At 35.7% G+C, this 14,289-nt stretch overlaps 1 protein-coding gene across 6 annotated transcripts in view; it reads right to left on the bottom strand.

The window, feature by feature from the left end:
- Positions 1-14,289, bottom strand: part of PHTF2 (putative homeodomain transcription factor 2) — a 62,777-nt gene that overhangs the window by 16,575 nt on the left and 31,913 nt on the right. For 5 of the 6 annotated variants that reach the window (XM_063155583.1, XM_063155585.1, XM_063155588.1 and 2 more), the window contains 5 exons: positions 13,950-14,108; positions 9,374-9,539; positions 8,505-8,669; positions 3,414-3,615; positions 2,133-2,291 (listed from right to left, as the gene is read on the bottom strand). In XM_063155583.1, coding sequence (XP_063011653.1) covers positions 2,133-2,291; positions 3,414-3,615; positions 8,505-8,669; positions 9,374-9,539; positions 13,950-14,108 — 851 coding nt within the window. The remainder of the gene's footprint in view (positions 1-2,132; positions 2,292-3,413; positions 3,616-8,504; positions 8,670-9,373; positions 9,540-13,949; positions 14,109-14,289) is intronic. The other variant, XM_063155586.1, reaches the window with a different exon arrangement.

The following is a 14,289-nucleotide window of genomic DNA, read 5'->3' as shown; positions in this document are numbered from 1 at the left end:
GAAACAATCTACTGCTGTCTTCAGAAAGACAATGTAGAGTTTAAACTACTTTCTACAATAAACAGAATCCATTTCCAGCAAGACAGGGGGGTAGTATTAAAAGCAGCATCAGCCTACTCACTGCCATTCTCTGGCAATTTCCATTCCCTCTTAACACCAAGTTTATCTCTTCTAATTTCTCTTGAGAACATACAATTTTCTACACTGAAAAAATATTAAGCACTGTTTCAGCAGACATACTAACTTAGTGTGATTCACAGTTCATTACTATCTGAAGAAATGTTCTTCATTCTTTCTGAAAACCATGTTTAATGTATTTTATGCAAATAATTTTGTAAAGAAATGTTTAGAAAAAATTTGGTCTGAACTCTTTCTCCACCTTTTACAAAGACAGGGATAACATCAATGCAGAAAGAGTCTGAAATTATTTTTTTTAAAGCAAAAAAGAAGATATTTATAGAAGGCAGACACTACTGGGTACCAGTGAAGCTGAAAGTTAATAAAGTACAAACATGAAAAATAGCTTGCTCAAACAACAATTAAGTAGACACATAAACATGAAAATAAAAGAAAATGCAGGACAGAATTTGAGAGTATATCCACAGACTTCACTTATTAATTTTTTTAATACAAAGAAAGCTTTCACTGATTTGAAAACTATTGTTTCATTTTCTTTGTAATGGTGTGGGGGAGGCGAGTTGGGAGCAAGAAAGAAAAGCTTCCTCTTTCATTGCATCAGTCAGATCAGTGAACAGGGAATAAGTGTAAAACAGTACTGCCACAGCTAAACATGGATTACATTCTGTCTCTAGCTTCTGAAGGTATCTACAAAGTCTGCCCTAGCTTTGAAGCACTCTACACTAGAGAAAAATATATCTAAGGTGAAAAACAAAAGAAATCAATTGTAATGGTGCCTTTCTGCTTTCTCCTGTGAAGCACTATGGCTGCACAAGCACACAGTGAAGGGACATCTCTAACATGAAACAAACAGTGCCATTATCACAAACCACACATGGCAAAAGGCACTAAATGCTGACATCAATCAATATTCTGGATCTTTCTAACCAAAGTCTGCAAGAAATGAGTGAAAGAATAGCTTATTTAATGTTTTTTTATGCCATGCATCAACTTCAAGGCCTTGCAGTTGTGATCAGAGCAAGCAGTACCTGAACCCTTCCAATACACTTTTCCTATAACAAGTACAGAGTTTACTTATGAAGCTCTGCCTATCAAGCCCATCTGTCAGTGGACTTTTGCCAGTGCTGATTTTACTCTTTGCTTTCTTAGCTCAACCTCTGAGAAAAAATAGCAATACAGTCTTTAAGAAGCGTTCCATATCTGTGAAGTTGCATACCATTAGCAAAACAGCATAATTTTTTAAAATAATGAATAAATAAGCAAAACCACACTAAGATATTCCATTCTCTTTCAATGTCTGAGTCCTTACAATTAAGAATTTTGCTCACATGAAATCTGTGAAATCCCTTATTATAAGCTGTAATGTCATAAAGTCTCTTAAAATTTTGGTATTTTTTATACATTGACAATTTTGGTAAAATTTCATTACAAGATTTAATGTTACTGTTTCAATAAAGACAAGGAAATGAAAATTCAGGGTCAAATCAGACTTCCCCCCAAGAAAGTGAGTGAATCCAAAATACTAAATGGAGAGAAAGAGGAGCAGAACCATGCTGAAAATTTGCATATCCCCAATTAGTACCGTTTCTGTAACAAAGCAAATTTCCAGAGGAGATAACTGGTGTCACAAGACAGCAACAGAATAACCATAACCTGATGCAAAATCTACCAAACATATTTTAATTCTCCTTACAACAAATTGAAAAATAGGATGAAGCTCAAAAAAACTAGATTACAATCTTTTCATTTCAAAACTTTGTCATTAAACGAAAGCAAAGGGAAAAAAATTTTGTTCCTCACTAGCATGACTTCCAATTCACAGACTCCTAAAATCCAAGATAGGAAAAAAAAAAACCCATTTGTGGAAATGTCATCGTTTAACTCCAGCCAGCAACCAAGCACATGGCAAGCTGCTTGCTCTATATGCCTTACTCAATAAGAAGTCAAGTTTTTTGTCAGAACTCACAGGCAAGAAGCAATAGAAATGAACCTACCTCCAGAGGGTAGTGTTTCTTGTAATGGTGAGATTTCCTGTTCCGCAGGGTGCAGTCGCTGGAGGTGCGCTCTGCATTGCGGCGTAAGGAATAGCCAGTGTCAGGCCCCTCCTCACTAGAAACCTCATCTGATAAATTTGTCACAGTCCTGGCAGTATCCTAGGGCAAGAAATACAGTAGCAGTAAGACAGAGTAATATTTAATAAGGCTTGTTCTCAACTAGTGAAATCAAATTTCTTTCTACAACTTCAGTATCTACGCTCAGTTAAACCAGGTATTAACACATTTTCAAGACTCAAAATTGACAGAGTAGGAATTATGGAATAGAAATTGTAGCATCAAAGATATTTTTTTCAAAGGAAAGCCTATTTCACATTAGCCTCAAGAAAGATCATGATGCTCTTATTTTAAATATGATTTTTTTGTAAACTGAACATGCCAAGATACGCTTAGAGAAAATGTATCTGCTTCTGAAAAGAGAACAAACCAAACCAAAAAAATCCAAACCAACCAACCAATCAAAAGCAACAGTATGAGACTGAATTAACAACATATTCAGTACAAAGTTAACATTTACCACCTCTTACAAGGATGAAGGCTTAGAGGATGTATGTTGAACACTGAGGTCACTAATGTGTGTTACTTTGAATACAGGATATCCAGGAGATAATAAGACCCAGACAAATTAAAAGTTCTGCTTTCTTCCATGATCACTTCCTATAATTCTGTAATAATTCTTTTTCCCCTCTCATTCCTATTCTTCCCTATAAAGAGTCCTGCCTATTTCACTTGGAGGGAAATCCTGCTTTCCTCATCTTTCATACAGATCTATTAAAAACCACAAAAAAAAAAAAAAAAAAAAAAAAAAAAAAAAAAAAGGAAAAGGAAGATGATTCAGACGATTCACAGGCAAAGAAATGGTCAGAAGGATCTTCAAATTACAAACTGTCCAAAATCTGTTCCATTTTATCACAGAGACAGACCATAGATGCCCAGACTCTCAGAGAAGGCAAAGAAGGTTTACCTGGTCAGGAAATACCCACAGATAAAGGACAGCACACAAATTTGTGTATTGAAATGAAGAACACCAAAAAATGTATAAACACCATTAAGGTTCCTCCTACAAGAAAGAGGAAAGGCCAGGAATATGATGAAGTAAGACAACTCACTATAAGTTTTGGCTCCAGGACCCTAAGCCTAATTTAATTTTTAAAATATTTTTAAGAATAAAGCAGATAAAAATGCATCCAAGGCATCACAAAAAGCAACAAACACACTTACTTTGTGGTGACTGTGGTTGCCCAGGGCATCTCTCCCCGTGGCAGGGCTCCACCCTGTCTCCTCTGGCCTGAGCACCTCGCAGCGGCGTTCGTGGCCCTGCACTCCTTCTTCACTGCCTCTGCCTGGCTTCTTCCCGTCAAGGGACACGTAGCCATTATCAGTTTCAGTGGATTTATCTATTGAGTTTTTTGCTTTCTTAGATCTATATTTAAAACAAATACATGTATTAAATCAATTATTCTCTGAATTATTTCCCAGTCTAAATCCTGCTTATTCCTATCAACCGATGTTTTAGCTTTACTAAGATGTCCATGAAATAACAATATTAACATTTGATTTTGATGCTATATTTGTAACTATTTAATCTTCTAAATAACACCCATTATCCTCTCTTAAAATTGTTATAAAATAAACTGTCAGGGTATGAAAGAAATGTGTATCATTAGCTACTGAAAGAAGAGAAAAAGAAACCTGTTTTAAAAATAAAACTTCACAGCAGCTTTGCTAATGGAAGAATCACAAGCATCAAAAGTGAAAGAGAAATCCCTCTATTTAATCTTAACAAATAAAAGAGGTTTGCTAGAAGTTGCTTTAATAATTATTAATTCAAAGCAAGCATGCAATTTCCTGAAGCTGCAAACAAACATGCTGTTTAGTACTCTGTACACTGATATTTGGTGCTGTTTTGAATATACTCTGCTTACTGACAACCCTACTAAACAGAAGGGGATCTACTCTTTTCTGCATTATCCAGCAACACCCCAGGCAACATTTTTCCCTATCTCTCACAAACATACCAACTAAGCTGCTTTTTAAAGGACAAAATCTCCAGGATTTTAAAGGACAAATCTCTCACTGAATAGTCTCCCATAACATCCTCTAAAATCAAAGCCCTTTCCTAGACAATAAATGTACCAGCAGACTACCTCCTGCAAGAAGAAGCTCTCTCAAAGCAAACATTTGGATGATTACACTCCCAAACTAGAAAGTGCAGTAGATGAAGGCATGAAGAGGAATAGCAGCTTGCTACCTTACTGACAGGGACTTCTAGTCTTAAGCTCCTCTATTGTCAAAGTGAATTAAATTTTGTTTTTTAGATTTTCAGAACACTAAGTGGGGAAAGAGAGGAAAGAAGACAAGTGTTATAAATAATGTTCTGAAATTTTTTATTTTTATTTCAAGTAGAGCACAGGGCTATCAAGAACACTGAATTATCAAGAATCTGTTCAATTGATCTGGTGCTCCTGTGAGGGAATATGCACTGCCTTTCTCTTTAAGGACTGAGGCATTCTGAGAGGGCTTGGATTACACAGCAGAAGATTAAATTCCTCTTTAATATGTACATCAAACAAATTGGGAGAATTTGGAGAGTCACTTCACATTCCTTCCAAGATAAGGTATCCCACACATAAAGGGGAGTCCTGAAAGCAAAAAATGGCTAGGGACAGCTGGACAAAATAGGGAAAAAATCCAGAAAGGACCAATTCAGCTCAAAAAATAATGGTATGCAGAAAAAATGATCAAGAGAAGAGACAGTGTTACTAATGTGTTTAATCCTCGTTTACCATCTTTAATTTGTCACCCTAACTAGGAAAAAAGTTAACATTTATAATTCTTTTAAAGCAAAAGGGACTGCCTTTCAGTGGCAACTCATTGCAAAATAATAAGCAAGGTCAGTTGTGAGTAATGAGGAAGAAGCACTAAAATTAAATTATCAGCAATAAGGAGGAATCCAGATAAGCTAATCTGTAATTCATTAAATATTCCTCCAGCACTTCTGCATTTACTTCTGCACTGTTTGAAAGAAAATTTTAAGTTCTCATCACACATACACATCCAGTCAGAAACACTTCCTCCACAAGTTACTAAACTGTGTGAGCAGATTAATGAGACAGCTCTTCCAAATTTGATTTGAAAAGTTTTTATGCATTTTACACAAAACTTTAAAGCTAGAAGTAGCCTCAAACAGTTGAAAAGGAACAGATAAGAGAAGAAAGGAACACTTGCATGCATGCACAACCTCTTCAGATGGGATTTCACTACTCAAGCAATGTTTGAGTGCTAAAATCATAAGACCAAAGCTACTGGTCTGGTATCAACTAAGGCTCATTCTAAATATCAGGGAGCTTGACTGAAGTCTTTATTTGCTTCTAACAGAGAAACTAAAGTTATTTTTTTGTATAAATTTAAGTGTAAGCCCCAAGCCAGAAAAGTGTATATTGGGCTTAAAGTTAGGCTTTTGTGCACATGTTTTAAAGAAAAACAAAACAAAAAACCCCACAATAATAAACACAAACAATATATCCCTTGATGGCAAAAATGTATGGTTCTCTAGAATTACTATATATACATCCATCCTTAATCAATTTTTACAATTTTAGGCTATAACTAAAAGTATTTAGAATAAAACAACGAACACCAGGAATAAATACAATGTCTTAAAAGGCTTGAATATATGCAAAAGCTAAATCAAGAATGATTTTTAGTCCTCTTCATGCATTATCAAGGGAAAATACTAAAGAAAAGTTCAATAAAATTTCTGAAAGAGTGTGGATTTGCACTCTCATGTATTCAATATATTTCAATGTATTTTCACTGGGGTTGATCAGAAAAACTCTTCTCTCTGTTCCCACTGCAAAGCTTTTCGAGATTACAACACTTTAGAGGTTATAAGACTTCCACTGGAGTAAGGACACATGCAGAGCAAATTCTGAAATCAGTACTGCATTCTGAACAGATCACCTGCTTGGATACCACCCTCTTTTCAAGTAAGACTTATCAGTAGTATTTTCTAAATTGCCCCTGTGCTGGATTAAAGTTTAGAATTATAATTTTTAAGTCAGACTGAATTATGCCATTTGAAAGGATATTTATTGAATACACACTTCCAGTTTACTAATGATCTGAGCACAGTCAAATGGTGTAGGTACACAGGGTCCTTCCCTAACACAGAAAATTTAATTTCTGAGGTGAATTTGAATGACCTATACTTAAAATTCCAGAAAACAGTATGTCAAAGATTTGTGTAAGTGAAAAACTGCTGAAAAATAAATACTTAGCAGACATTCTATGTACGACATTTTAATGTGCTTATCTAAAGAGCTTCCAAGTTTGTCCTAAGAAACAGGCCAAGTGTAGCTGTGAAGCTTCCTTACAGTGAGATTTCATAAGATTTTCTTTAAGGAACCTCACCAAGCAGTCAATGTACTCCACACTGTGCTCTTGCTTCCTCATTCCCAGCCCCACTCCCATTGTGCTGACAAACTGTTTGTATTACCATGAAAAAAATTACATGACGAAACTGAACTGCATGTTCCCCTGGGGAAAAAGAAGGTTATTTTTCATCTAGACAAGTTTGTATGGCTCTAGACACACAAACAACTGTGCCTCTGCAATGAAGGGGTAACAAAGGACTAAGGGCTGTTTACAGCACTCTCAGTCACTCTGTGTTCTTCTTCCTTTGAAGATACTGCATATACTAAGTAGTCATCGTGGAGGCTTAACATCTATATATATACACACTCTACCTCTCATTAAATGATTTAAACAAGTTTTAGGATGAGTTCCACACAGCCCTTCTCAACTGAAAAAACTCTGAGCCACGTAGCTGGAAAGAAAAGGAAAAAAAAAATCTTCCAACACTCTTCTTACTGCAGAACAGTATCTTCAATGAAGGGAAAACAAAACATCAAAATGTTTACAAGATTACCCTTGAAGCATGCCAGAGAATAATGCCTACAGACCCTGGTGCCTATCACTGTGACCCACAGCTTATCAAAGACAGCTTAACCCACACAGGAAAAAGTCAAATGAATTCTCCTCTTACAACACTTCTAAACATTTTTAAAACTTGTCCAAGGTTTCAAGTATTCACTCCCAGAAGGTAACAAGTTTTACCACTGGTTAAGAGCACAGATCACAGGTATGACAGACACGTTAGTGTTGCTGTATTTACAATGCAGCATGCACAACAAAACATCAATATCATAACTTGCATTATCCCTTTTCTACATTTAATACTATTTATTGAGTGTATTTTCACTAATTAATACATGCTGATACATAGCACTCAAAATGTTGCATGCATAGCATGTCTTCCACACAGAGCTATAAGAATGGGTTTTTAAAAAAGAAATTTAATAGCCCAATCAGTGTTTATTTGAATCCTGAAGAAAAAGTGTGTCATTTGATGACAGTGACAGAGTTGAATAAGCATTCTCTTGGAGTAACAAGGAGGTAATGTAATAAAGTAAAAATTAAATAGTTGAATTTTTCTCTTTGGATTAAAACTGAGACACTAAGTTGGTTTTTTTTCTCACGATAGCCTACACGGTGTAGTAAAACAACAAAATATAATTTAACTAGAAATTAATTCTGTACTCTGCTCTCATGAGATCCCACCTGGAGCACTGTGCTAAACTCTGGGGCCCCCAGCATAAGGAGGACATGGGACTGTGGGAACAAGTCCAGAGGAGGGACAAGAAGATGATCAGAGGGCTGGAGCACCTCTCCTGCAAAGACAGCTGAGAGAACTGAGGCTGTTCAGCCTGGAGAAGAGGCTCCAGGGAGACCTCTGAGCACCTTCCAGAGCTGGAGAGGGACTTTTTACAGGAGCAGGTAGTGATAGGACATGGGGCAATGGTTTCAAATGGAAAAAAGGTAAGTTTAGCTTTCAATATTAGAAAGGAATTATTAAGTGAAGGAGTGGTCACAGTAGAACAGTCTGCCCAGAGAAGCTGTGGCTGCCCCCATCCCTGGAGTGTTCAAGGCCACGCTGGATGGGGCTCTGAGCAACCTGGTCTAGTGGAAGTTGCCCCTGCCTATGCCAAGGGGGGAGAACTAGATGATCTTTAAGGTCCTTTCCAACCCAAATGATTCTATGACAATTCAATATTTTTTCAAAATCATTGCATCAGCATTTACAAAAGTCAAGAAACAACACATTAGACCATTCTCAAATACTCAGATGAGTTTGCTATTAAGAGCAAAAAAACTAGATCAACAGAAGTTTAACCATTACATCAATTTTTACTTAATTAGAAAAGGGATAGTGCATCTCTAACACTTATGTAGCCTTGAATAAATACAAACCCTGATAAAAAGAAAGCAGCATGCCAGATATCTCTGAAGACAGCGCCAATACTGCAAGAGGTGCTTGTACCGTAGCTCTGCACTGTTCCCTCCTGTGTGTTATCTGTGGTACTAGAGCCATCTCCTTCCCTATGTACTTCCAAATGTGCTGCTTTCCTTAATTTCCTTCAGCAGAAGAGATTAAAATGGGAAGGTAGTTTTGTAAGTGCAATCTGCTAGTTTTATAATGTGTTCAGCAGTTTAAGCATGCAAAAACAAGCAAGATTTCAAAGTATTTTGCTAAAGGTTTGTCATATCATTTTAATAAACTCTATTTAATTAAAAAGCATGATACAGTCATTATTATATACTTAAACACAAAACACATTCCATTCCATCATCAGAAGCTTAGACTACAAAAGTCACTGCTGCAGTGTTTCCCATTTTAAGGGACAATTCACTGTAGCAAATCAGTCAGTGGAGTGCTTGGAAGACTTAAATTCTACATTTCCAAGAGCATCTCTTTTCGCACATACTTTCCACAGATTATTAGCCAGATTTATAAAACTAAATTTGAATATAAACACTGTCACTCCACCACTATTCAGATAACTGTTTTGAGACAAAAAGTCTGATTTAATGCATCAAAATTCAAATAAAACTATGCCTAAATTAGTCAATGCATAAAAGTTAAAGAGCACCAATTAAGCACCATTTTGAAGTTTCAAATAAAAACAGAGCACAAATTTCTCATCTCTAGCAAAGCACAGAGTGTAAACCCCTACTTTTCTTTTTCATGCACATTCTCTACAGTAGTTTAACAGTCCTAAATGTAAGTACTAAACACAGACTATAAGTCTTTGACTAAAGTACTTCAACACAGACTATACCTTCTTCTTTTACCCCCTGTGCTGGGAGGTGGCTTAGGAGTTCTTGTGGAGACAATCTGACAGTGCACAGTCCCAAGCAGCAACATGAGCCATATTGGCCCAATGACTTCAGTCAGAGGTATATTATGTGGGCTTTGGGCTGTATAGAATAGCACTACAGCAGCAACTGGAAAAGAAGGGAAATGAAGTTGAGTTTAATGTCTGAAATGGCCAACTCATATGGCTTTTGTCAAAAACAAATCAGTCAGATGCAGACCTTTACCTGCATTTTAAGCCAATGCAGGTAATTCTGAGAGAACAAAATTATTATTTTCCTGAAAACCAGCAGCAATTAGGGTCTAAATAGCCGACTATTCTCTTGGTACCCATCTTTTCTTTCATACTTGTGATATCATAGGTATTGCTCAAAAAATGGAATGAAATAAGAGGGGAAGAACATTTGGGAAGTTGTATCTGTCATGAAACCATTTCAGCTATGGTGAAACATCAGTAGGAGACAAAACCAAAAAGTAAATATCATCCTTAAAGCAGCCCAAATAAATTTAATTCTGCATCATGTGTTTTAACAAAGCACAACACAGTGAGTTTGATGAGACTTGAGACTAGAAACTCCTTACACAGCAGAATGCATTTTAAACTCCATGTCCCAGCCAAGGGACAAAATTGCCCATATGGATGGGCAGCCACGCATAAGTACAACCCTATAAACATTTTATATATACTTCTGTGCATCTTTTTTAGCAGTGAGGAAAGATCAAAAGACAAACCATGTAAACTATGGGGTAGTCCAGCTGAAGTCACCAAGGCTCCAACTAGCACTTGTGGTTGGAAAAAGAGCCAGCTTCCAATCCCATGGCTAACTGTTAGTTTTGTAAGCCTATAACCATTTTCATATACAGCCAACAACCAGGCTCCTGCACCCAGAGCCCAAACCCTCAGCAACATCTTTGCAGGCTCCAGGTCAACCTGAACACATCCAGCAGGTATGAAGCACGAGGAAAAGGAACCCCTCTCATCTCTGCTTACTCTGTCCTTGCTCTGGCTTGAAGAGCTGTGATGCATAACTCAGCTGAGAGGAGCTATCAAGAAAAAAACAAAACCAAAGCAAACAAAAAACCAAAAAAAAAAAAAACAAAAAACCCAAAAATACCCACAGAAACTCCAAGAAACAATTCAGAAACAGATCTGGGAAACAATTCTCTGTGCCTAACATCTGCACATCCCATGAGAACTTGGTTTTGTTTGTGCACTACTGAGAAGTGAAAGTCCCACAATTTAGACCTATTTCTAGCACAAATAATTACAAGTTCAACAGCTGTCACCAGTTCTCTAGTGAAATTGACTGAAAAAAATGCAGCCACATAAAAAGCTGTGTGCCACATTCAAACATCTAAAATAAATCCCATGAACACCTAACATAGCAGATAACCTGGATGTTCTCCACTAAAAAGAGGTTTCATATGTTTTTCACTAATTAATCTTTAGCAAGGTAACCAGTATTAGAAACATGATGAACACACAAAACAATGGAATAATTTTTGATTGTGGAAAAACTAATTCTAATTTCTCCTCTTTTTCCTAAATTAAAGCACGAAAGCTTTGCATGGAGCATTATTTATTACTTTAAATGAAGTACATTTTTGCTGTATAAGGTTTCTCAAAGACCACATGCAATGAGAAATCCAACTTATTAAAAATCAATAAAAGAGGTACAGATAGCAAAAGTTAATGTTATCTCTTTCTAAATGAGCTTATCTGAGTTCCTCACACATACAATTAGCTCCATGAGGTATAAAATTGAAGAAGGAGCTGATTTTGGCTCCTATCATACAACTTGGATAAACACATAAGCCCAATTTGAAATGTTTTGCAGTAGTAGGCCTACAAAAAAAAAATTTAAATTTGCTACTGCTACTTAAAAACATTAAGTAAAGCAGAGCTGTCTGGAAGAAATCATCTTCCAGAATACAAGAATCTGCAGATTGTAGATTCCTAACACAGAGTTTCACATACATTTAGAAAAATATTATCCATCTCCTGATCTTTTTTAAGTACAATAGGACGGAAATTCAAGAATTTATCTCTGCACAGTGTGACAATACATTCTAGATCGATTATCCAAGAATTGCTCCTATCAACAGCTAGGTAGAATTGGTTGGAACAGGATTTCTTACAGCACTTTTTATTATTTCTTTATGTATTTCCAGTATTTTGATCTCTGCTTTTCTAAAACACAGTGGCTTATTCTGTAAAACAGACACAAATGAAATAATATCACATTGAACAAAAAGCTGCCTCAGAGTAAGCAACCTTACATTTCAAAGGCCAACAAGCATTTCTTTTTAAAGCATTTGGAGTTTGAAAATATTTTTAATACCGAATTTAAAAATGCATACATATATATTTATATATCTCACCACTACAACAAACAACCATTACATCACTATTAAAGTTTCTTGCTTTATACTTAAGAAATACACAAGAAACAGCAAGTCTGCATTTTATTTTCCCCTTAGAATATAAAAACATTTTAAGTTAAAAATGAGGTATTAGTATATACTAGATAGATAAGGAAGTAGAAAAAAAAAGGTTTTACTTCTATGTTAAGTCACTGGCCTGTTCCATGACCTTAAGCATAAAACATTTCTCTGTAGTTCTCTTATCACACATGGTGCTAATCACTTTACACTAATGGAAACCAATGCAAATAAACCCTGGAGTTTAAATCTATAGCCAAGGAAACTGTTTTTTTCTGTAGATTTACATAAATGCTAGCAAGTACCCTGGCGAAGCTAATCAATTTTAAAGCAGTAATTCCAAGCAATGAAATTCATAGATCTATAGAAAATACTTTTGGTAAATTATTTAATTATGAACACATACAAATGAAATATAGCCAGACCATTTTACAACTATGTCAGTGAGAACCTGTCATGATGACAAAAAGTTCAAACTTCAATACAAAATCCAGATTCAGGACAGAAATCTGGCCACTGGAATTCAAGGTAGTTTATTTTAATCTTCCATCATGGATTCTTGATATTTTGGTGCTGCCTTACCAAAATTAGTAACTGAGCACACTTTCTGAGTAAAATAGAAGCAAACCTTCTATTTAAGTGCTTGCGGGGGGGGGAAACTGTTTTGAATAGTTTCCAATAAGTAAATATGTCCATTTAATTTCACTTACATGTTTATTCTAAGTCTTTTAATTTATTTCAAAACCTATCAAAAAATCTGCAGCTTATTCTGCACAGTTTCAATACCAAGTATTTCAAACAGTTGGGTTATAGTGTAATATGGAGTAGTATTCATTATTTCCTGCTATTTGTTAACTCACAATCACAGAAATACGTTGTCACATAACAGACCATGTGGATTAGGGAAATGATGCATTCCATCCACAGCTTAGTAAACCAGAGACCCAAAGAAATCAGAGAGGAAAAAGGCTAGCTCTAAGAAAGTCCTGTAATTCACGTCCTAAAAACTTGCTTGCACTCAGAAACCTCATTGTCTCACTGTTTTTCTACTTGTAGGGTCTTACAGAGGGGCCACAAATTAAGTGCCAGTATACATTTTTTTAAATAAATTTACAAATAGGAACACAAAAAAATTACTGCAATGGTGTTTCTCAGAATAACACACACATGAACATGATAACAAACCAACCACAACTTATGTATTTTACTACCTATATTACTATAAAAAAGATTAGAATTATTAACACTATAGGATCTCTTACCATAGCACAGACAAATGAGGAATCTATCTCAGAAATGGGGATAAAAAAATTTTTTCAGAGAAGGCCACATGAGTATTTTTTTAGTACTGCAGGTCTTGAGGCACTGGCATGGTGAGATTAATTTTACACCTGCTAACAACATCACCACACAAGAGGTAGTGCCTTCTTTTTTTAACTCCATATATTGTTCCAATTAAAATTTCCAAATGATACAATGATTCACAATTGAGACGACAGATGGTGAATTTGAAAAAGTAATATTGCATGTTAATTGGATTTCAGTGGAAAATTCATTAGTCATTTAGCTTCTCAGGGTACTTATATTGCTCCCAACTTTCATTAACCTTCCGTTCCATATGTGTTGTACAAACTTCTGAAATACTTATTTGTTTGGTGACTTTCATACTGACAGACACTGACTCACTACATGACATTCTTCCCTTTCTAATTTTCCTCTTATGTGTCACATACAATTAAGGAACTCACAAAGTCAGATTGCTAGAACTCAATACTATATATCCCAAAAGCTGTGAACTGACTTCTCTTTGTTAACAGCTGTCCTGAAAACCTGAATTATATTCAGATGTGACAAACAAACATGTGCCAAATGCTGAAGAAAGCTTGTGAGGCGAGTGTTAAATTTTTCATTATGCAACCTTTATATATGTAAAAGAAATGGTAACCAAGAGACATATGCTTGGGACTGTGTCATCCCAATATTTTATGAAAATACTGGAATAGACCTTAACAGCATGAAGTGAACCAAGCAGCACACTGCAGCTTCATATGGTTAAAATAAGGCATTCAGTAGAAGTTGATGCTGTAATCCAACTCTACCTTGGAGAAGGTAAAGAACAAGCAGCCAGAAAAAAATGACCCTTGATGTCACTTGGAGCCACCACTTGTAGAAGAATGGAAAGAAAACAACTCTCACGATTCCTTTGCGGGTCAAAGATGTCCAAGGACTTTCAGGTTTTGCTTTAGCAAAAGCAGATCCTTTAAAAAAAAACAAAATAAATTTGAATTTATTTCATCATTATGGCTAAGAGAAATCTCAGTTGTTTAATAGCAGAGTAGCTAAGACAGTGAAATGGTGGAAGAGCAAGATTTATTCAAATAATTGCATTTAATAACTGCTGCTTTAAATAACCATCTCCTCAATCCAAATATGGCATAA

Source organism: Melospiza melodia, chromosome 4 (genome assembly GCF_035770615.1).
Source record: "Melospiza melodia melodia isolate bMelMel2 chromosome 4, bMelMel2.pri, whole genome shotgun sequence".
NCBI lineage: Eukaryota > Metazoa > Chordata > Aves > Passeriformes > Passerellidae > Melospiza > Melospiza melodia.
Note: the sequence above shows the minus strand (reverse complement) of the source record. Positions and strands in the feature narration are given on the sequence as shown.